At 43.1% G+C, this 22,465-nt stretch overlaps 3 protein-coding genes across 5 annotated transcripts in view; 2 read left to right on the top strand and 1 right to left on the bottom strand.

Moving 5' to 3' along the window:
• SAMD13 (sterile alpha motif domain containing 13) overlaps nt 1-4,645 on the top strand; it is a 22,951-nt gene extending 18,306 nt beyond the window's left edge. Inside the window, exons 6-7 of the transcript XR_008467996.1 lie at nt 1,246-1,320; nt 4,463-4,645. The gene's annotated coding sequence lies outside the window, so the exon portion shown is untranslated. The remainder of the gene's footprint in view (nt 1-1,245; nt 1,321-4,462) is intronic.
• On the bottom strand, nt 2,341-11,158 carry LOC128913520 (uricase-like). Of its 2 annotated transcripts, XM_054211230.1 has the most exons (9): nt 11,111-11,158; nt 10,468-10,507; nt 10,152-10,370; nt 9,270-9,386; nt 9,066-9,144; nt 5,109-5,295; nt 4,492-4,615; nt 3,988-4,071; nt 2,341-3,022 (listed from the first exon to the last, which is right to left on the bottom strand). In XM_054211230.1, exons 1-9 carry the CDS (start codon nt 11,125-11,127, stop codon nt 2,885-2,887), a joined length of 1,005 nt encoding a protein of 334 aa, XP_054067205.1. In that variant the 5' UTR covers nt 11,128-11,158; the 3' UTR covers nt 2,341-2,884. The 2 variants fall into 2 exon arrangements, with proteins under 2 accessions (XP_054067205.1, XP_054067204.1); XM_054211229.1 differs by lacking the exon at nt 11,111-11,158 and having other exon boundaries at nt 10,152-10,660.
• Nucleotides 9,051-22,465, top strand: DNASE2B (deoxyribonuclease 2 beta). Of its 2 annotated transcripts, none has more exons than XM_054211227.1 (7): nt 9,051-9,164; nt 12,431-12,583; nt 16,345-16,522; nt 17,806-17,887; nt 18,955-19,116; nt 20,608-20,805; nt 21,368-22,465. In XM_054211227.1, the coding sequence occupies exons 2-7, from the start codon at nt 12,471-12,473 to the stop codon at nt 21,721-21,723; spliced, it is 1,089 nt and encodes a 362-aa protein (XP_054067202.1). In that variant the 5' UTR covers nt 9,051-9,164; nt 12,431-12,470; the 3' UTR covers nt 21,724-22,465. The 2 variants fall into 2 exon arrangements, with proteins under 2 accessions (XP_054067202.1, XP_054067203.1); XM_054211228.1 differs by lacking the exon at nt 9,051-9,164 and adding an exon at nt 10,971-11,102.

Genomic DNA, 22,465 nt, shown 5'->3' with positions numbered 1-22,465 from the left:
AAAAGTATTTATATTGAGATTTCTAGCTAGAAAGGGATTTTTTTGGTCACTTTAAGTCAGCTCAGTTCAACTTAAAATCAGGGTTTTGTACTCCTGGTAAAAGCAAGATTAAAATAAAAAGACAACTTTAAAGAAGAAGAAAAAAAACTGTAATAGTTAATAAAAACTGACAGGTTTAAATGTGTATTGGAAAGCAGGTAGCCTGAATATATATAGAATAATACAGCCAGTGAAGACAGATCACTCGTACTGAGCCTGATGGTGACATTTCATCTCTAGTTTAGATATTGGCTAATGCGTTTATCTAGTGCATTTTATCCATGTGACGTTGGTTGCACGTGGAGCATGATCGGCAGCTGAGGAGGATTGCGGTTGGACTGTCCTGGGCAGCTATCAAAATTGAACAGAAACAGGATGTGAAAGAATTGGACAATAAAATGATAGCATGATGTTTGTGCACTTGAAATATCCTGTTTCTTGGTAGAAGGCTCCAGGCCCAGGAAGGTTCATGTTATCAGTAAGAAGATTTATTTTAAATGGCAATTTTACAATCTGCTAGCTGCTGCTCATGTTTGTCAAGTGTGATTTCATCAGCAAAGCATCACAGTTGCGTCTGAGTAAAACACAGCAAGCAACTTGAATAGCTCCTCAGGACAGGAACTGAAAAAAAACATCACTCGGTTAAAATAATGCAAGCCCAATGTGGAGAATGAATCTAATGAAGCCCATGGGAATTTTGTCAGGTTTCAGGCCCAAGTTAGTCTGGCTAGGTCCCATTTTCGAGAATTATTTATGCCATTTTCTGAATCTAATTGCCATATGGAAAATTTGGGCTTCTTCTAATTGCCTAAGTCGTTTCTTTAGAAGCAATCTGCCCACAGAAGTGACTCAGGTTTACAGTGCTGGATGGAGCTGTGCCGAGACGCCTTTAAAGACTTGCTGAATGTCTGCATGTCTGTGGAGGTTTATAGAAACAATATCGCATGAGGGTACGTGTGTGCTTGTTGCCACAGGAAAGTCTAAATGAACAACTGCTTGCTGCCTTCTGTCCTCATTCTGCCATGAAGGTTAGCCCACTAGTACCACACAAGCCCACAAATGAAGCACAAATAGTGACGAAGGAAGCCTTCCGCCTAATGCAATAAATAGGTAGAAAGGAGGTTAAGATCTGCCTTGTTTAGAAAGAGGTAAATGCTGAAATGTTCAGTAAGATCCTTTTTCATCTATTTTTCCATCTGTTGGCAGTGAACTGTCATTTGGAACAAGACCGGTGACTTTTTGAGGTAAAATTGGCTGAACTAAAACATGTTTCTTTTACATGTAAGTAGTAAATGGTTTCATTTCTTATTTGGTAAATAGTCAAATACTAGTTTGTTTTTTGATGTTGCTCTTTATTTGCCCTTAAAAGATACATTAATAAATTACAAGCACCTAAAAATAGCAGAAATAAGAAGACATAAGCCCACAAGTACGATACAACACAATCTAACAAGGTAAGAGAGAATGTCCCCAGCAAAAGCTAGAAGTGTTCTAAATAAAACTTTCAGAATTGGCTAGTGACCAGAGAACAGCATATCTGGGCCAGCTTCACTTCTTGTAATTTGTCCTGTGGTTTTTCAGGAGATATCTCAGACTTGTGAACAGCGTCTTCCCTTCGCATCTGTTACGTCCTGCTCACCAAGACAAGTTCCTGTCTTGCTAAGCACCTCAAAATGTCACAGGTGCAGGGACATGTTCCTCATTTTCAGTGCCTATGAGTTTAGTGATTGTACCCAGAGGAATGCTGCTGGTCTGCCAAATTTAGAAGGCACAAAGGCAACTGAATTGAAGTTTTCAGAAGTAACTTTGGACACTTCCCATTGGATTTGCACTCTGTCACATGGAATTGGTGAAAATGACACTCAGAGAAAATGAGAGCAGCGGTTAGAAGCTGTCCGAAGCTGAGCAGGATTTCTGTTTGCAAACTTTGTAGCTGCAGTCTGCAAAGTGAGAATTGTTGGCTGTATAGTTTTACCTCTATGTTCAAAGCTATCACCTGGGGTAACTACAGTAAGATATGCATTGGCTGGCTGGCTGGCTTTCTCCCTACCCCTCCCAAAAGTAACAGGGTTACTTAGGTTGACTCCTGCCTACTTAGAAGTCATGATGAGATTATTCGACTAAAGAAAACTATTTAATTAAACTTAGAGAGATAGCCCAAAACCTCAAGCACCTCAGTGGTTAATATAAAAGTAATTATATAGTAGCTGTATAGTTTGATGAGTAGCAGCAGCAGCCATGCAGTCAGAATACATGCCGAAAAATTAGTCAACAGCTGTAACTATTCACACCACAAAGGAGATATGAGAGATACTTTTTTTTTCTTTTTTCATTTCCTTCACAAAGAAATTGGTGTCTGACTGATTCCCTGTTCAGGTACTGCGTCAGAACCTCAGCTCTGTAGATCAGTGTGGCATCAAGGGGTCATCACAGGTTACGTCAATGAAAGATCTGGTCTTGTGCCTGTATATTCATTTTAATGAAGGAAAATTAATAAATAGAATATACAGAGTTGCTGATTTTACATGTCAAAACATGTTGCAGACATCATCTAATTAATTGTTTCATTAAGAGGTCTGTGAACAGCTGGTTTAAAAATTAATTTACTGTAATGTTTCCAGATGGAATTTTCAAAAGAGTATAGGGGATTTCAATCTCAAAATCACACTGAAATTCAGGGACAGACTTCAATTTCTGAGTTCCTGAGGGTCCTTCAGAAATCCTAACCTCAGGAGTTCATAGAGGGAAAAGTAGTCAGCAATGGAAGAGGCCAATAAGGAGTATACGTTGACAGGAAAGCCATGCTGTTAAGTTTATCAGGAAGGCGTGAGTGTAGCCAAGAGATTTAGTTTCCCTGGGCAGCTGCCAGTCCAAACTGACTTTGCCTCTCATCTTTCATCATGTGGCCTTGTGCTTCTAAGAACTTCTTCCTGCCAAGCGTGCAAGCGCAGGAGCCATAGGGAGTCTCCACTGGAACCAGAACCTGAGGGGGTTAAGGACAAACAGAGGTCATTTCTGAGACAGGGATGTGCCAGCACCACCACAGCAGAAACTGCAGCTATTCACCTCCCCATAACATCATGCCCAGGCCCTTTCCTTCTCTTATGATTTGATGGTAGATGCTGCTATTATCTCAGGTGAAAGTGGATCTATAATGTCCATGTGAAAGAGGGCAAGGGCAGAATAGGATGGCAGCAGAATCACAAGTCTGAGGGAGGGAGACTAGAGCGTAAACAAACTATAGACCATTGATGCAAAATGGAATAACCCACTTTCTCTCTGTGACATGTGGATAACATAACAGACTTTCAGCTGGACTTGGCTGTCCGCTAGAGCAGCTGTGGAGGGAGGAGCATATGTATCTCATCCCCTACATCTCTCACCCTCTGCCTGATCCCAGACTTACACACCCTGTCTGCTGTTGGACCAATCTGCTTTGGCTCCTAATGACTACAGAAACCTCACTGCTCCCTTAGAGTGCTGGTCTTCTGTCACCTAGGGTTAGTCTATGGCTTGTAACCCCACTGCACCAAGGATGCTCCCTGGCCTCAGTGGTGCTGCCATTGGAGCAGAAAGAAAAGCCATAGTGGGCTAGCTTTTCACACTACCTGGCTATCTGAAAGGATGACATGACGCAGTCTGCTTGGTTAAAACTGCACAGGTTGACATTATAACTAAAAGTCAAATTCAGGAATGATTTTTCAGAGGCAGCCTTTCTTACAGATCCTTTTGATCTCCGAAGCATTCCACTGTGCTCCTTCAGCTTTTTATCAACAATGCAAGAAGGCCATTATCCTTCTGTAATCAGTGTAAATCTCTTATAGAGGCAAGGTGGAGCTTTCGCTGGTTTGCTCCCTTTAACTCTGTTCTCTGAGGAACTGCAGCCATGCTTTAAGGCTGACTATTTCTAAAGAACTGGGGCAAGTTCTGTTTGGAGCATTTACTTACTTCTTTGTCATTGGTCAAGCCTAGATTCTTCATGTCTACGACATTATAAAAAGTGTTGTTCAAGACGGTTTCTATAACCTGTACCTGAAACCATGAAAACGGATGAGACAATGGATTAGTGCACTTTTTCAGCCAACAGCCTGACAGTGTCTTCACTCACTGTGAAGAAAAGCAATGCAATCCCCCACCCCCCCAATATGTGCAGTTGATCAAATGCAATTTATTTAACATGTTGACAACGTTGTAGCACCCCTCTCACTTTTACTCATGTCCTGCCAAACACTGCGTGATATTCTCCCCCACTGTGTTCACAGCTGGGGAGCAGCATATGAATTCCTCAGTCTGTTCATGTTTTTTTCAGCCCATCTAGCTGTACCACCAGTTAGTTTCCTTAGTTTACTTAGAACTGCCGGAGGAAATAATAGGCTCATTTTAGTCTTCTCAGTGGTCCGATTAACATTTGCTATTGTTTAAGTAAAACATCAGCAGGAGGAAAGAAGATACCTGTGACACTTTGGAAAGGACGCACATCTGGATACAGTTGACAGTTTTCTGGTAAGAGGGTGAATATTCACCACAGTCGGGTGGCCCAGCAAAGGCTTCAAGGATACATTCACGGATTTTGTTCCTAGAGGTAAGAGAGGTTCTTACAAAATCTTGTATCAGCTGCCTCTGTCTGGATCCAATATGTTTTACTGTGTGGTTGGGATTTTTGTGTTTTCTCTGTCTTTTCTGACAAATACATAGGACATGGGATTTTATGGAAGAACAATTTCTTTGTCCTGTAATGTCCAAATTCCACATACCCGCCCCCCGCTCTATGCAAATAGGTGTTTTGCTAAAAGTATTTAAAAAATTAATTGTTAGTTCATTCTCCTAAATTGTTCTGTACTGAATACTGAACTGTCCATTTGAAGGCTGTCCACTGATGCCCCATCAGAGAGAGGAGTAGCCCCAAGGCGTGCCTCTCGCCTCTCGTCCCTAACAAGTGCTTAGTGCCACCACTGAGGTCTGTGAGTGGCTGGTGCACAGCAACTGCAGATGTGGCCCTTACACCTGCTCAACTGTATAGAAGGACTTAGGGATCACAGGTAATAAATATTATTTGATTTGACTTATACCATATGCAGTCAAAGTCAAAATCCTTGCATTCGCCATATGACCATTTGCAGAAGAGCTCTCCACATAAAATCCTGTCATTCCTTTCAGGAAGCGTGGTGTGTTCATTCTTGTAGAAGCCTTCAAATCCAGACTGTGTTGTCTTCATAAGTTTCAGATCTTTAATTCCAGCAAAAACAACCAGAGGACCTGTGATCCAAAAATATGAGACACTATGAGCTCATTTTCAGGCAGAGAGAAAGAAACCTCAGGTGCAGTGACAGCTCCAGAGCCGTGACGCGGCCTCTCCAGGACTCACTTGTGTGCTTCTGTTGCAAGCCTAACTACTTTTAAAAATTATTTTCTGCACGCTGATGTTAGCAGAAAGGTAAGAAACAAGACAGAAACTACTGAAATCAGAGCTCAGTCTAGAAAACGGAGAATCCCATCAATCAAACTGCAGTCGAGGAGAGCTGAGGACACCCTTTATCTCACCTTCTTGGAGCTGGGACGTGCCTTGGGTTGTCTCACTGATGTCAGTTCAGGGACTACTAATTGCTCCAAAGGGAAAAGAAATAGGCTACTAGTGCTGCGGTGTACAGGAGAGCTGCAGTGAGCCTTTTCTAACAACTTAGACAAGTGTAGAGCTCTCTGCACAAAGACTTGGAGCCTTAATCAGAAATTCACTTTACCTACCCATCCTGTTGTGAGTTTTGCATCCGTAAGAATGAGAGGGCGAGGAGCCAATGCAAATCCCTGCAGTTCAGCTAATTGGCAGGAACTGGCACTGATACAGATGCCACCCACAGGTTCAAACTGGCAGTGTTTTCTCTCTCAGCCAGTATTTATAAAACGTGCTGCTGTAGATCACTGCTGCATGGGTGGATTATCATCTTCTAAAGACCAAACACTTGTGTCCTGGACTTTTTCTTTTGACAAACCTTTTGGATGGTGGCTAAGTAATTTCAAGCGGCCAGTCATTTAGAGCACACCAAGCTGATAACTGAAAATTTCACTGATCAGAGCTGCCAAAAAAGCAGATTCGGAAAAAAGAAACCTTATGGCAGGCTTATTCACAGCCTGTATAGCCATAGTCAGTGGCTGAAGCCCAAGCTGCTGTTTCTGTGCTGCTCTTGGTGCTCACATTAGCTAGTTCAAAACTAATCCTTGAATAGGTCTGGTGCATAGTAATCCTGCCTTGGACTGAGAAGACTGACAGGCTTTGTCTTTAAACTGTGTCTTTGCAGGAATTTATACTGAAAATAATTACACTGTGATGGATATTTCTAAATTACATGATTGTTAGAGGTTTGTTGTTTTTAAACTGTTCTGTCACTGGAAATTTATCAGAACTGCATTTTATCTATGTCTTTTCTTGTTTACATTCATTATTGTTTTTGAATGAATCCAAAGAGGTGTATCTATAATTTTGGCTACATCCCCCTGTTATTTACTAAAGCTTTAAAAAAAATGTAAAGAAGAGACTGTCCGTGGACAGGATATTCTGGTATTTGTTCAGATCTTGATGAATTGAATCTCTCTTGATGAGAGAGAATTTCTGACACAGAATTAAGTTCTTCATCCTTTTTTGTTAAAATTCAAAACTATTCACATATATACACTTTTTTCAGATAAATGCAATACTCGAAACAATACAAAAACTACAATACAAGTGAGGAAAGAATATCTTCATATAAGTTTGCTGAGAGTTCAGCCTGGAGAAGAGAAGGCTCAACGGGGACATTGTAGCGGCCTTCCAGTACTTAAAGGGGGCCTACAGGAAGGATGGGGAGGGCCTCTTTATCAGGGAGTGTAACGATAGGACAAGGGGTAACAGTTTTACACTGAAAGAGGGGAGATTAAGCTTAGATAATAGGAAGAAATTCTTTACTGTGAGGGTGGTGAGGCACTGGAACAGGTTGCCCAGGGAGGTTGTGGATGCCCCATCCCTGGAAGTGTTCCAGGCCAGGCTGGATGGGGCTTTGAGCAGCCTGGTCTAGTGGGAGGTGTCCCTGCCCAGGGCAGAGGGGTTGGAACTAGATGATCTTTAAGGTCCCTTCCAACTCTAACCATTCTATGATTCTATGAATTCATTGCTTGGGTATAAGATTGTAATACACAGGTATTAATGTACTGCAGATACTATCAGTGAACCTGGATCTCATATTCAAATCCACAGCCTTGTTTGAAAGAGCTCCTTGCAATGAATGATTTACTGAAAGGCTGGCTGACTGGCTGGCTGTGCACCAATCCACCTGAAACTCGCACTGAAGAATATAACGCCTTGGCAAAGTTTTCAAGGTGAACGGCTTGTGCTGTACTTTCAGTATGTTTTGTGCTTGTGCTGTCATCAGTTGTCAAATGTTGACTCTGTTATTTATAATGTTTTCAGTTTCCAAAAAACTCTGAGCCTTTTATCAGCTGATATAATGGCAAAAAATAAGCCTATAATTCTATTAAGCCTCACTAGGTTTCTTTTAATGATGAGAAAAGTGTTAAAAGATAGGATTAACTAAGAAATACATTTCTGTGTCTGGCTGATAAGTGCACAGGAGGATGCTAAAGATAGAGAAGGTTCTCTTATAAGAAAAATAAAAGGGATTTGAAAAATCTTCTCTTTGGTTATTGTTCACCTAGGCAGGGAATCCTAAAGAAACAGCTAAAGGGCTACATGAAGGGAAGGCTAAGAAGGAAAGACAGTTTCTTCAGGAAGCCTGAAAAGCTTTTTGTTTGTGTAGAATCTGAAATTGCAGAATTTCATGCTGAATTCTCAAAGTGATGAAAAATTTAATTCAATCTGTACATTAAGAGCAGCAGCTTTTCAAGAAAGCATCAGCTCTTTTTCTTTTTTTTTTTTTTTAATTCAGGTTTCTTTCTTAACATTTTCCAGAAGTCAATACTATGGAGGCCACCAAAAATACAGCAGTAGTTAACATTGTTAGGAACATTAAAAACAGATTAGGCCAAGAGGCAGTGGAGAGTTGTATGGGCTCGCTCTCTTCTTTCAGCAGGAACACAGGGACAATGCTCAAATGCGCCTGTCAGAACCTGTGTCCTGTCTGCAGGTGAAGCTGGTCTTGCCCCTGGTCCTAACCCTGACACTGTAGAAAAATAGGGAGAGAGGGTAGGATGGGAAATAGTTCTAGGTTACATTGGGGCAGTAATAGATAGATACTGAACTAATGCCTAAAACCTCTAAACCCAATAGCCTGAGAGATGGGTTAAATGAAACACCAACACAGTGAGATTGAATTTGCACTCTTTTTGTAAGTCATAGCAAGAAGAGATAATTTTTCACTCCCTTTGGAATGCCAATTTACAGACAGACAGTTGAGCTCAAAAGCCTATGTCTTTTAAGTATCACAGAACGCTTGGTGAAGCCAAATGGTGCTTTGTTTACACATAGTGCAAAAATAGTAAGCACGTTCTGAAGTATTTTCATGTGAAAAATTGTTTGCATGTAGACCTGGACACTCACGATGTTCAAGCCAGCCTGGCTCGCAGCAATGAAATTGCATCTTTCTTAGAAATAAAACCAAGGCATGTTGACAGGGTTTTGAAAATGACTGCAAACTAGGCAATTGGCCTATAGCGGTGTGGTTTCATGATACATTCTCTATAGGGTAATGCTAATAGTGAGACTGCAGAATATAGTATAGTGTAAAAAATGAATCAGACCGTTCTCAGTAGGCTATTAAATCCTGTGACCATGTATAGTAGTTCTGCTGTATGCGCTGTTGTAACCATTGTATGTTTAGGATATACGTACAAATGTGAGCGACATTAGTTTGTCAGCCATGTCTCAGAGATCAAGGACTGCAAAATTAGACCATAAAAGTATTCTTTGTTTTAGACTTCTGGAGCAGTTTGGCTGTGCTGTAAGCGCTGTAGCACCTTTAGCTATCTCTAAAGCCATCTTCATCTCTCATTGGCAGACATATTTACAGACAAGTAGGGGAAGTTGCAAGTTCTTTTCTCACCGTTTCGGCACTGCTCAGCTTCACAGAAGCGGATCCCATCAGGAACACATATGAATGAGTGGATGTGGGGAACACCATTCTGCAAGTTAAAGCAGACATGTAAGTAAAAGAGCAGCAAATACTATCTTTACTTGAAAACAGGAACTAAAAGAGTGACAAACGGCTCCAGCATAAACAAACTGAATGTATTAGTATTTTAGATACCTCGTGTAGACGTTGCCATGGTACTTCTTGAACGTAGGTTTTGACGTACGCCACTTGGCAAAATGTTGTCATGAAGTGTTTGCAGATATCTATAGCAAATTGTTCTATGGTTGGGATCTAAAACAGCAAACAGTATTATTAGAAAGAAGCAATTACCCCATGTGCAAAAGTAGATTGTTCTGATTGTTGTAAATATTTGGGAAGGATCAATGTTTGACAATCAACGTAAAAAATACAGATTTCTCTCATATTTGGTTTTGTGCACTGTGCCGAGTCATTTGATCAGCGCTTTCAGCGTACGCTGCAATTACAGCTACAGAGTCATGTCAAAAATCTCCCATTCTGTGGTATAACGAGCTGCCGTCCTTGGACTGAGAGAAACTGCTGCAGAGCCTTACCCTTTGAGGATATAATGCTGAAATAATCATAGCGATATTCTGGTAAAGCTTTACAGGCTAAAGATGGGATTTCATTACTGAGACAGACAATTTACGCTACAGATTGTCATTATGATAAATGCAATTGAGGGAGGTAAGAGCACAGTGAAGAGAATTAAGGGGAGTTTCACATACTTTGAGACCTTCTGTTTAAAAATGCTGTAGAGGAATAATGCAGTATTATGTGCTATTAAATAAAATAAAAAAAAGATGGATCTTATGTGACAAATCTACAAAAAATACTGCTAGTTCTGCAAGAAAAAAAGGCTTTGGAAAACTAAGGAGGAGTCAGCAGGATAAGCAGTGGCGGAGGAAAATTTCTCTCCCAAATCACTGAAGGTGACTTTAGTGTTGATAGTGTATTTTGAAAATAGAAAGTTGGTATAACAAACACTTCAAACAAAGTCGTAAGAAATAGCAAGGCTAGTTAAAAAATAAAAAATACCCCATTTTTCTTGGCCAACACAAGGACAATGTTCTTCATGGTGTCTGTAGGTATCACAAGAGAGTTGTTTCCATCCAGGTACTCCTGAGCAGAAGTCAGCCGGAGATGGGTGCACACTTCCACTTCTTTAACAAAGTGCTTCTTCCCTTCTTTATGAAGGCGAAGGAACTTAATTGTGTTCTTGCCATATTCGCAGTTGAGGACTTCTATATCCTTGATCTGCAGAGAAAATACGTAACAGTTGAAAAGGAACTCAGTGGAAGCCTGAGTTATGCTCAATTGATGAAACATAAACAATGTTTATTTCTGTGGTTACCTGTGATAGCGAAAATATTTCCATTATGAATTGCAAAGTCCTGATGGGAAGAAAAAGACGCTTTAGGAAGCTATTACTATGTTAGTAGCAGCTGTGATAGAATTTTAAAATTTTAGGGGGGGCAGATCATATAACACGAGTAGCAGTGAACTAATCTCTCTCATTCGTCATCTTTGGGTTAGTCCTGACTATAAAGACCTTCACGGAGCTTCCCCTCCATCATCTCTTTTTGCACCCAGAGTGTCCCAGTGCATTCAGTCGCGAGCAGAGGGCAGGCAGCATCACACCCATGCTCTCCGTAGTTGCTCCCGGCTCTGCCAGGCCGGGCAGTGCCTCTCGAGATACAACTCCTGATCTTCCCTGGCACCAAGAACAGACCTCCACCACCTCCTACTCCTCTGGCTCCCAGCCCTCACACTGCTGTCAGGCTCCACGTGTGCGATGCACTGAGCTCCCTCTGTTTTTATGCAGAAGCTGGCAAAACGCGGCCAGCATCCTGCATGGCAGGGCCCCCGACAGCTGGCAGGGCCCCTGACAGCCGGCAGAGCCCAGCAGCCGCTCGGCGTCCCCAGGGCTGCCCCCTGTCACACACGCCAGGGCACAGGGACTTGCTGCTCCGAGGCCGAGTGGAAGCGGTGAGTACCAAAGCAATTCTTCCATGAGGGGTGGGAAGGTTGCTTTGTTAAGCAGGCAGAAGTCTCAAACAGAAAATGGGAACAGCCGTCACGTTCTTGGCATGCTGAGTGCTTTATTACCCCCACTACGTACGCTGCAGCTCCTGAGAGCAAGAAGAAAAGACAGGCGGAGCTGGGCTGGTTCAAAGCATTTCCTCACAACTGTGTTACTCTTCTGATCTCCCACAAAAGGGATCAGAAGCAAGTCTGAGCAGCAAAATTCTCATTTTGATCCACACCTCCAAAATCCTGGCTTTCTGGGATTGTTGGTTCTGTTCGCACTAAGCCCTTTTCAGTTTCATCCTGCTGCTGTCAAACACACCCTATTTTACACATTCATTACAGAGTTGGAGAGGCTGTGCCAACAAGGAGACAAAATACTGTGAAGGGTGTGAGGATTTCTGTTATGCTAAAATATCCAGAGCGTATTGCACTGCACCTTCCCTGAGGCTGAAATATTCCATACTTGGTATCAACATCTTTTAATGTAAATCAGCACCTTTTAATGTAAGCATAATGAGGAGGGAGAAAGAATATTTTATGCACCAGAATATAAATTGAAGCTTTTTATGTGTGAGTTGCTAAAAGATTATCAGATGTTAAATTGCTGGATTCAGACATGTTTGTTCCCAAGAGAAATGCTAATGCACTTAAAAGACAATTTTAAAAAAATATATTAACAAATTGTAAGCAAATTACTGTGGCTCGGAGATCCGAGGGTTTTCTCTGACTGTCAGTCCCTGCGGGCTCTATCCCCACAGAGAAATGAAGGTCCTCAGAGCTGGGCAGAGCTCAACGCTGCCCCAGAAACCCTCCTTGCAGGAGCGGTGCGAAGGCCGGGCTCACTGCTAGGGCTAGCTGGAGAAGTTGTGAGATAGAAATGGTTTTGTTTTGCATGTCTGAACACCGAGGATTTTTTCAGATAGTTGTAAAAACAAAATTCCTACTTCAGTCATGCAGCACTAAAAAGAATGCAAAAAGGGTTTCGGTATCTGCTGCCTTTTTTTTTTTTTAAAGCAGAATACCTTGAATATTCTAAACTGTCAAAATACTACCTCCTAAAATACAAAGGTAAGTTTTCTTAAAACCATTACTTGTCATTTTGCTGCCCAAAGAAATCATGAGCTGTTTCCAGCAGCTGCCGGGACCCCTGGCCCCACTGCTGCTGGCCGTCCCTACAGCGGAGCCCTACTTCCCCGGCTGGCTCTGCCGTCCTGGGCAGCCCAGGCTGTGCTCACCCCGTCACGCAGCCGGAGCTGACAGTTGGTGAACACAACTTCTCCTTTTAGACCCTACTCAGTGCTCGCCCGGCGCAGCTGAGAAACCAAAATGCCCGCGGAATCTGCATGGTGTCACCCTGCTTTGCTCCTGCTCCTCTCCTCCGTGCCCCTGTGGGCAGCCGAGGTTTCCTGCAGGAATGAAGACGGGGAGGCTGTCGATTGGTAAGTAAATACCGCACAGGGGAGAAACGCTGGGTGAGTAAATAACTCTTGAGATTAAACCGCATGAAGTAGGTGGATCTCTGAGAAGTAATGCATAGCAATCACTGTTTTAATCCTGTTTGCCTGTGAGTGGTAGCTGAATTTTGCATTTGGAAAACCCTGGATAAGCTATTGAAATGTGGTTTTGTTTCACTCAACCAACCACCCTACTGCATTATGACTAACTGCAAAATAATCACCGATTTACCCAGCGTTCATGTCTCATCATCAAAGGCAGCATAACCTGTGTTCGGGTGCCAAGGCTGCACTCGCCGCCGGCAGCCCTGGGGGCACCTGGCCCGGCCCGGCCCGGGGGCTCCAGCACATGCTCACCTGGCTGGGGGAACTGAGCCGAGCAGGGAAAACACCCGTATCTTGTTGCTCATACCCCAACAGCAGCGTGGTGGCACTTGTCCCCTCGGTGCGGTTGCTGAGGGGGAGCGGCGGCCGAGCCACCCTGGGAGCGGTGGCGTGGGAAAGCGCCAGAGAGCAGAGGTCAGTCTCCGTCACCAGAGCTGCCGGCGTCTTAGAGCTGGTACCATCCCACTGCCAGCAGCGAGCCACAGTTTGGGTATTAAATGATTAATTGGATTAATGTGCTTTGAAGATGAAAGATGCAAAGTATAATTACATAATACCCAGCCCAGGTTTAAAAAGTTAGACGGCAGCTCTTAAAAAAGAGCACAGAAGCCTCACAAAGATAAATATCAACCAATTTCAAAAGAAAAGTGTCTTTCTCATGGAACAATGATTAGTTTGGATACAAGTGATAAAGAAGTGGGTGCTATTCTTGCACATCCCTTGCACCCAGAGCGAACTGCAGGGAGGGCAGGAGCTCCTCGTGCCGCAGCCTGGCTGCTCAAGCAGGAGCATAAACCCGACTTTATTAGGGTCTGGCCCATCCGTGTGACTTGTCACCCTTGCCAAGGCCTTTCTGGATAATGTGTTTTTTTTCAGGAATCAGACTTTTAGTTGGTAGAGCCTCCCAACGACCTAGAGGCACGAGAAATTTCATTTCTACACAAACTGCAATTATCCCTTGCAGAATGAGTCTGTTCATAATGAAAGAAGGCAGACCAAAACCAAAAAAAAATCCATTTCTTAAATGAACACAATTTTGTACTCAAATTCTCTTGAGAAATACTTTGAAAGCTGTGGCCAGGAGTAATTCACCTGTGCCTCTGTGTGAATGCCAGTGACGTGGGACCCATTCCCGCTGGGAACTTGGGGGTGAGCCCAGGCGAAACTGTGTTCCCTTCTGACAAATTTAGCAGGAAGGACAGGGGGGGATTTCCTCTCCCATGTGCCATGATCAAATGAAAGAGAAACTTGCCGATCTGCTGGGGTCATCCAAGTTTATTGACAAGAAATAGTCAGCTTTTGGCCTGATTCTGGATTTGGTTGCTATGAAGCTGATAGGAGAAGCAGAACTGAAACTGCTGAGAAAAGCTTCCTCTTAACCAAAGGATGTCGATGCCATTTCAAACAAACACAGCACTGCAGGTTTTGCATTCAGTTAGCAAGAGCTTTATGTGAGTTCCTCCTATTCAGTGGTTTCATCCTGCAATAGCCCATCATTACTCATTATTAGTATTCACCCAGCCTTTCATTTGCCACTAAACCGGAGGAATCACTTGCCTTATCTGACCCGATCCCATCTGTGCTCCCCGGCCATGCCTGCGGTTCCTTCCCACGCGCAGTGCCTGGGCTGGCAAAATTCTCCTCCGTGTTTCCATGCCGCTCAGGAGCTCATCCCACCATCTTGCTGCACCTCCCGCTGCAGCTACCAGAGCAAACGGTCGCAGGATTGGCTCTCCAAGGAGGGCAGAGGGTCTTTCCTTTGTTCATCCAAACTCACTGTATTCTGTGGGAAGCTTTTCATGCAAATAAAAGCCCAAACTCTGCTTTCTGAGAAGTGTTGAGTCAAGGACTGAAGCCACAGATGAACATAGTTTGATTTTTTTTTCTTTATATTTTTTTGGCAGGGGGGGAAGAAGTAATTTACTTGGAGTAAGTTAGTGTTCAGTCACAAGCAACGTGACAATGCTAATCGGGTATAAGCGGATTTGCTTTTCCTTGGTTCTCAGGAAAATAACTTTCACTCTGCTCCCACAAATGCCTAAGCTCTTGAGAACCTTCCTGTGCACAAATAGCAGTGAAGACTTTTATACAACTTTAATCACTAATACACTCAGCTAGCTTTCTGGAAAGGGACAAAACATGTATCCACTGGGAACTGGCAAGAATTTACTGATGGTTCAACTCCTAGCACTTCCGTAAGCTTACCTGCTAATGTGGATTTGACATATGCGAGGCTGTAAACACCCCAAGAGCATAAATCTTTCAATACATTTCAAAGCAGTTTGGAAAGGCTTCCTATACCAATTCCTGGATGAGCTCATACTACTGTAACTCCTGCTATTCCTCTCCTTTCCAAACCTTCACTTCAAGTACAGGGATCATTGTGACTCCCCATGCATGGAGAGCTCTCCCCAGCCTTGCTATAGAAATCACTTTCTTCTCTGCGATCTGACATCAGCAACAATTTCTCCTGAGATACTTAAGGAACATCGCTCAGTCAGTGGCAATGCAGGTGGATTACCGGGATCACCAGTGGTGTGTGTTTCTCCTCTGCCTGTACATGTACATTTCCCATGGATTAAATATTTCGCTAGCAAAATGCTTTCCTGCCACTTTTTGCCTGCTTTCGGAGATGCCTTTTTTGACCAACTTGAGACTGTAGATCAGCTGGGCAAGGCTTACGCCTTCTGATATACTTGAAGGGTTAAGCACCGTCAGGCTGCATTTTTGGTAAAAAGTATAGGATTGAAAATAATGCCACTCAGTTCTTACTATTGACATAAATAACACGTTGCTCAAGTATGGCATTCAAAGAAAGTGGCTCAATTAATTATATTGAAATTAATCCCATGGACCTGTGCACTGGGGAAACCTGTTTACTTCATCAGGGACATTAATATGAACTGAGCCATTTATTCACAATATTGAGTACTCTACAATTTTGAAAAGATTTATGTTTCTGGATAATGGTTTGCAAATATCCAGTCTGCAACTGTTCAGCAGAGTGTGAGTCTGTTATGAAAAGTAGGATTGGAACAACATTATCACATGGCCTTATACTTATTTTGGGGTTTTAATATGTATAAATATAACATTATGCATTTTTATAATTTTAATACATAATTTTACCTATTTCACATAAAGTTATATTTATATAATATAACAATGTATTGGTAAGAAGTGTCCAGGTTGACCACAGGAACGTCAGACTGAGTTTGGGACCTGAGGTTCTCTACCAGAACCAGGAGCAATAGGGATTTGGTGGCTAAACAGGGCTCCCAACCAGGGCTACCCTCAAATTCTTTGGGGGTGCCAACAGCACTCTGGCCACAGCAACAGGAGTCTGGTGCCGAATCGGCCTCCATTGCTTGCTAAGGAGCAGAACAAATTTGTCTGCAGTAGGTACTGTGCTGCCAAACTGCAGCTGGTTCCTGTGCTGGGTGACCTCCTCGAGGCTCAGATGTCCACATCACATGCTGGTGGCGCTGGTCCCCTGCCAGCGCAGGCATCCCCGGCGTCACACTTCTCTTAAATCCTCTCCTGGGAAGGAGATACTGATTTGCACATTCAAACAGGATGGTTGTAAAAATCTAGACGTAAATGTAATGTAAAAATATAAAAATTGCTCTTCATGGTTGCAGGTTTGCTCTTTACAAGTTGCCAAAACATGCCAAAGGAGAGATCCGCCTACTGGGGCTGGAATACATGTATATGGACACCCTGGCTCCACAGTGGCAGCTCGGTAAATACCTCATCAACATGACGCAGGGCGCTCTGGGACAAACACTGAAGCAGCTCTACGAGACGTACGAATCCGAGGCAAGTAACATTTAATTATCATTTTGTTAGTATGCTTACTTGATATTACATGCAAATGAAATGAAACTAGGCAAATTAAGTACGTAGAGGTATGGACAGGCCTGACCAACTAGATCTACTAAAACACATCAAGGGGAGCGTCTTGTCAGCTGGGCAGATTATTTCCAGTTTTGGCTACAATTAGAAATTATCCTCAAACTTCTAATTTCTAGTCAAGCCTTTTACGCACTTAAGTATTGCCCATCAAAAAAATGAGCGTTGGTACACAGTCCCTTTGGCAGCTTCTCTGCAATTCATGTTGAGCAACATCTGAAGCTGTGAACTGGCTGTGAACTCAGACCAGGGCCAGTGGTGACTATTACAGACACTTGTCCTAAGCCCTCCCAGGTGCACGTGTTTCACGCTCTGTCTCAAATCCAATCTAGGTTTTGCTCCTCCTCCTGAAATCACCGTGACTGCATCAGCAGTGATTGCTGCATGTTAGGCCTTTTTTTTCCTTCCCCCACAGTCAGACACCTCTTTATATTTGTGTGAAGTGATTATCAAATACCACAGGATCTGCCTATAGTTATTTTTTTAACATCTATGTAATATTCTTGGGAGTCTGGGTGTGTCTTTGCACTTCTGCTGTGGGTTAGTAGTAGGGTGTCATTAATTTCTATGTAGAAGAGATTCCCAGAAGTCAGTCGAATATTGGCAATCCAGTCAACTGTCCTATTCCAGGTCTCACTGTAATTGTAATAAACTGCTTACAAACTCAGAGTACATCGGGAGGGGAAGCACATCTCAACTCCTTTGATGTTCTCTGTTCAGGGGAAATAAGGTGTGGCCACATGCAAATATTTTGCAAAAAAGCATTAATTGCTTGTCCTTCATAAGAACACTTGTCATGTCTATTTCTCCTCGGCAAACATTTTCACCGGATCTGGCTGCTAAATCAAAGGTACAAAAAAAAGAGGGGGGGGGGGGACTTCCTTGCAAGCGGGTGCCCAATAAACCCACATAAATTGTCTTAATGAGCGCATTCGACCTCTTGAGGACAGGTTACTGCAATGACTGAGAGAACTTCCACTTTGTATTAAACCGGACCCTAATGCTGAGTCGTCAGGTTTATTTTACTGTAAATTCTGCGGAGACTCTGCCAGATGAACTGGGAGAAGGATTAGGCTCGTGATGTTCACACAGAGAAATCCTGAATTCTTTCTTCTGTTCCCAGCAGATGTTGGCTTAAATGCCTTCCTTTTACTGAATGCCGTGTTTCAGAAATGTGTTTTTCCCTACAGAGGGACAGCATTGCGTATGCGATATACAATGATGAGGTCCCTGAATCAGACTCTGACGGGCTGAAAAAAGGACACACCAAAGGTACAGGGAAAGTCCTAAGCTACTATTTTCTCCTTTCTAAAGTTGTTGATAGCATCTAATTGTCTGTTTGTCTATCTGCATATCTAAAATTCCTGCCTAAAGCAAAACTGGAGAATGATTTGCATGATGTGTGGTTTGTTATATAGTTGTATATGCTGCAGCTTCTGTTTTGGCTTTGCTATGCCTGTGCTGTGTTGAAGAACTCTTAGGGCTTATGGAACCTTTGTTTTCAGGAGTTGAAACTCACAGAGCTCCTTTCAGCAAGTACAGACCCCATCGTCCTGAGCCTAATAGCACCAGCAGTACAAGATGTGAAGGGAAAGGCACCCTAAACATAAACCCCTCCAAACTCTCTCTCTATGGGTCAAGAAATTACTGCCAAGATCATGGAAGCGCTAAAGTAGGCAAAGTGAAACAAGACTTTAAGTAAGCATAAACTTCAGTGGAGGTGGAGGTCTAAGCAATTCCCTTGAGGAAGCAGATGGGATTTGCCCAGCCCAGCTCTGGGCTGAACACATTTTGCAGGGCTGAACATGTTTCGCAGGGCTGTATTTCCAGGCTGCAGCAATGGGGACGGCTTGGGAGCCGTGCTCCCCTCTGGAGCACCCTGCTGCAGGGGGAGGCACAGCCCGTCTCTCTCCTGCTTCCCCGTGGAGGAGAATTTGGTCTGGGGAAGAAGGCATGGTGTTGACGGAGTCTGTTTCCCCTTACGCAGTGAATATATGAAGGGAAGGAAAATGAGCAGTGGAGAGAGGGTCACAGTCACTACATCATCAGACTTACGGAAGACAAAATTTGAGCAGAGAGACAGAAAGGTTTTGAAAAGATTTTTTTCAAAAGAAACGTGGTGACAGTTTGAGTTAGGCTATGCAGGAGAGAATTAATGCAATTTTAATACAATATTAGTGTCTCCTATAATCCATTAATCTACTCTAGAGTCAGTTTACTGCAGACAGTAACACACTGAAGTGTGGTGTCTGAAGCAGCAAATCCAAAGTAGGACACAACTTTATCGTCTCAGGGCTTTTTCTGCCTTAATTCATTTGCAATAACTTTTTTTTTTACAGGATTTCTGCTCTTGGACAAATCACAAGGCTTCTGGGTGATTCATAGCGTGCCCCTGTTCCCTCCCATCCCTGAGGATGGTTATGGATATCCAGCTTCTGGGGAGTCCTACGGACAGACGGCCATCTGTATCACCTTCAAATATGATCAGTTCACAGAAATAGGTATGAAAAGCTTCTCCCTAAAAAAGCCTTTGCCCCACCACACCCCTCTGACTGCCTTCCTTGAGGCTTCACCTCAAACATTGCTTGTTCTTGTCCTTCATTGTCAGATTGGGAAACAAAATGGGGTCTGGAAACAGTGTTCTTGGCTTCAGTTATGTTTATCCAACGATTTCCTGTGTGAATGTGGGAAATTCACTCTTCCACTCTGTCTCCATCTCCCCATGGGGACTGTTGGGATAATAATAGTCACGAGTGCATACTGAGGGTAAACTCAGTCCATGCACGCAAAATACTTTGGAAATATAAAGAAGGATGATTAATCATTTTTAACAGTAATAGCTTGTTCAGCTGCAATTGTCTGCAGTTCTAAAACTGTAAGGCAACCACTGCTTGAGCTGGAGTAGTAGCCTTAACTCATCGGAAATATGAAGTATGGAATAAATATCACCCAGAATTTCCCTAGGTGCTTTTTGCCACATAAAATACCCCCCCCCTCAAATCTATGCCCATAAGATTCAGAACAATCCAACAGTGATTCCTGGTACTGGAATTCTGAAAAGGGACTATCAAATGGCATTACAGGAAGTCATACTGGCATGCTCCTTAACAATTTTCACACTGTTTTTCACTTTTTTCTCAGTTACAAAGCTCAAATGATATTAATGAAACAACCATACACTGTGCAAATGGCCGGGCTGGCCAACCCCAGAGCCACCTAAACCAGGTTCCTGTTTATGGAAGCACATCTATGCATGTGTTTAGGGAAAGAGGACAAGAAAATGAGATGCGTACACTAATGCTTTTCCTGCTCCATCCTCTCAGCTTCTGGTAATCTGTGGTTCAGGTATTTCCTGAGCCAGAAAGACTGGAAAGTTCCTGATGGACTGGTCTTCCATGAACTCATCTAATGAGCCCATTTGTTCCCTTGCTCTTTACAATATCCATGTCAAGGACGTCTACAGTTAAGCTGCGCACTGTACAGAAAAGTAAATTTCTTCTGCAAATTCAATCCAGATGCTGAAAGTCAAGCTCTGTTCTCCCTAAACCCAAACTAGACCCTTTGGCAGCTCTTCTGTTTGCATTTGGCTTGGCAACTGTAACTGACTGGAAACTACTCCTGTAAATATGGACAGGCTTGGATTTACACATGCCATCTGAGCGCTGTGTGACTGCTTAGAGGCTTGAAGATGAGCATGGGTGGAAGTGGCAGTGGACCGAGACCACTGGTTAACAGTTCTGCTAAGAATAATGAGGATGTAAGTGGAAAAACCTGAGCATAGTCTCCCAGCCAGTCTACGTGCTGCAGGGCTAGTCGGAATGCAAAGCAATTAAATATGGTTTTGGTTGCTAAAATACTTTGACACTGAACTCCTCCAGGAGACAGGCTGTGAAGTTTAAGAAGGATTTAGGTTTCCTTTCCAAGGCAGAATACTCTGCTAATTGTTTCATGTTAACCCATTTTAATTCTGCATTTCTTTGGTGTTTTTTTAGACCAACAGATGCTGAGTTATAATCCAGGAATCTACAGCTGTTCCATCCCTAACGTCTTCCAAGCTGATCTCCCAAATCTGCGGAAGCTCTGCGCAGGGTCCAGGCTGCCCTCGGTCCCTTTGCGCCACCTCTCCAAGCTCCAGTCAGCTCACGGGGAAACGTTTCTCCACTTTGCAAAGTCACAGTTGTTCATAGATGGTAAGAGAACCTGTTGCTCTATCTATCACACATTCTCAAGCAAGAAATAAGCAATTAATATATTGTTTGTCAATTAGTATTTTCTTTGAGGGGAAAAAAGAAATTCAGCTTCAGAAACAAATGTAACAGAGGGCAAGGAATGGTGTCCCATCATAATATTCTCTCAGCCACACAAAGCGAAATGCTGTCTGGTCCTTCAAATGCCTGAAGATGTTTAACAATGGCATTTTCAGTAAATTTGTTTCCTGTTATTCAACACAACAACAAAGAACAAAAGTGGGGTTTGAATCATCTGTGCTTTTTTGCTATGAAGAAGACTTGAAAATCTTTTTCCTTTCATTTTTTTCCATCTGATTGTTTGTAACAGGTTTTCCAGGAAAAGGAGGAAAAGTAGAAATGAACTTCTGAAACAAAAGTTAAATTAATGGGAGGGAGCAAAATCCCCTCTGGCTCACTTTATGCATTGGAAAGGAATGAGCCCAGTTTAGATGATGCTTTTCAGTCTCCTCTTAAATGAAGGAACATGAAAGACTCATTTTCCACACCCTGTGTTATTCCACAGATATCTACGTGGCCTGGATGGCTCAGGAACTGAAGACCGATTTGTTGGCTGAATCCTGGCAGCATTCTGGCCAAAAACTTCCCTCAAATTGCTCTCTCGACTACCACGTCTACAACATAAACCTAATAGGGATGCCATTGAATTCCACCTTTCATTCCATCAACGATCATTCCAAATGGGCGGTTTCAAGGGAATACAAAGATCAGTGGACCTGCATTGGAGACTTAAACCGTGCTGCCGAGCAAGCTTGGAGAAGTGGTGGGTTCATCTGCACACAGAACCAAGACATCTACAAAGCCTTCAGGCATTTGATAGTCCACTATGAAAGTTGCACGGAGGCCTCCACATTGATATAACGAACCATTCCTCCCAAACAGCCCGGCCCCTTGTTAAAGAAAGTGTAAGAAATGTCTCCCTTAAACTATATTTTCACTCTGAAAAATGACCCTTTGAGTTGCCAGATGTGTTAGACCGTCACCTCGTTAGCTATAAAAGCAGGCGGTTTGCAGATAAATGATGGCTGTTTTTCTCTGGGTGCGGACCAGCAGGCTCTGTGTGTGCTGAGCCACGCTCCGCTCCCTCCCCGGCTCCCCTCGCCATCAGCGCCAGGGTGGGAGGAGACAGGCCGGGACGCTGCTGCACAAGGCTGCACCAAAGCACATTGCTGTGAGCGAGCGTGTGCGGGTGTCGCCGGGGAACTTGTGAGTGATGCTGGAGGGGGGACGAGAGGAACAACCGAAACGTGTCTCGTTAGCTGGGCTGTCGGGGCTGGGCGGTTAGCAAGAGGAAAGTACCCCAAAATGCTTCAAAATCACTCATGTTCCAGGCACTGTTGAGGTCAATCGCAGCATTTCTGCTCAGTTTGGTCTGAATCTCTTAAAGGGCTGACATAATTGGATACAGACAGGGAGACGAGTAGATCTGTGGACAAGAAGGTTTCGTTTTTACGTGATTGATTTTTAGAGAAGAAATGAGCTTTAAATCATTTGTAACCAATAGCTTGGGAGTATTTCTAGTGCTTTTATTCATGTGCAGCAATCTTATAAACCAATAAACATGTCCAAAATATGAATAAGCAAAATAAATTGATAAAGAAAA

Source organism: Rissa tridactyla, chromosome 8, assembly GCF_028500815.1.
Source record: "Rissa tridactyla isolate bRisTri1 chromosome 8, bRisTri1.patW.cur.20221130, whole genome shotgun sequence".
Lineage (NCBI taxonomy): Eukaryota > Metazoa > Chordata > Aves > Charadriiformes > Laridae > Rissa > Rissa tridactyla.
The sequence above is the reverse complement of the archived record's forward strand: the minus strand, read 5'-3'. Positions and strand labels throughout refer to the sequence as shown.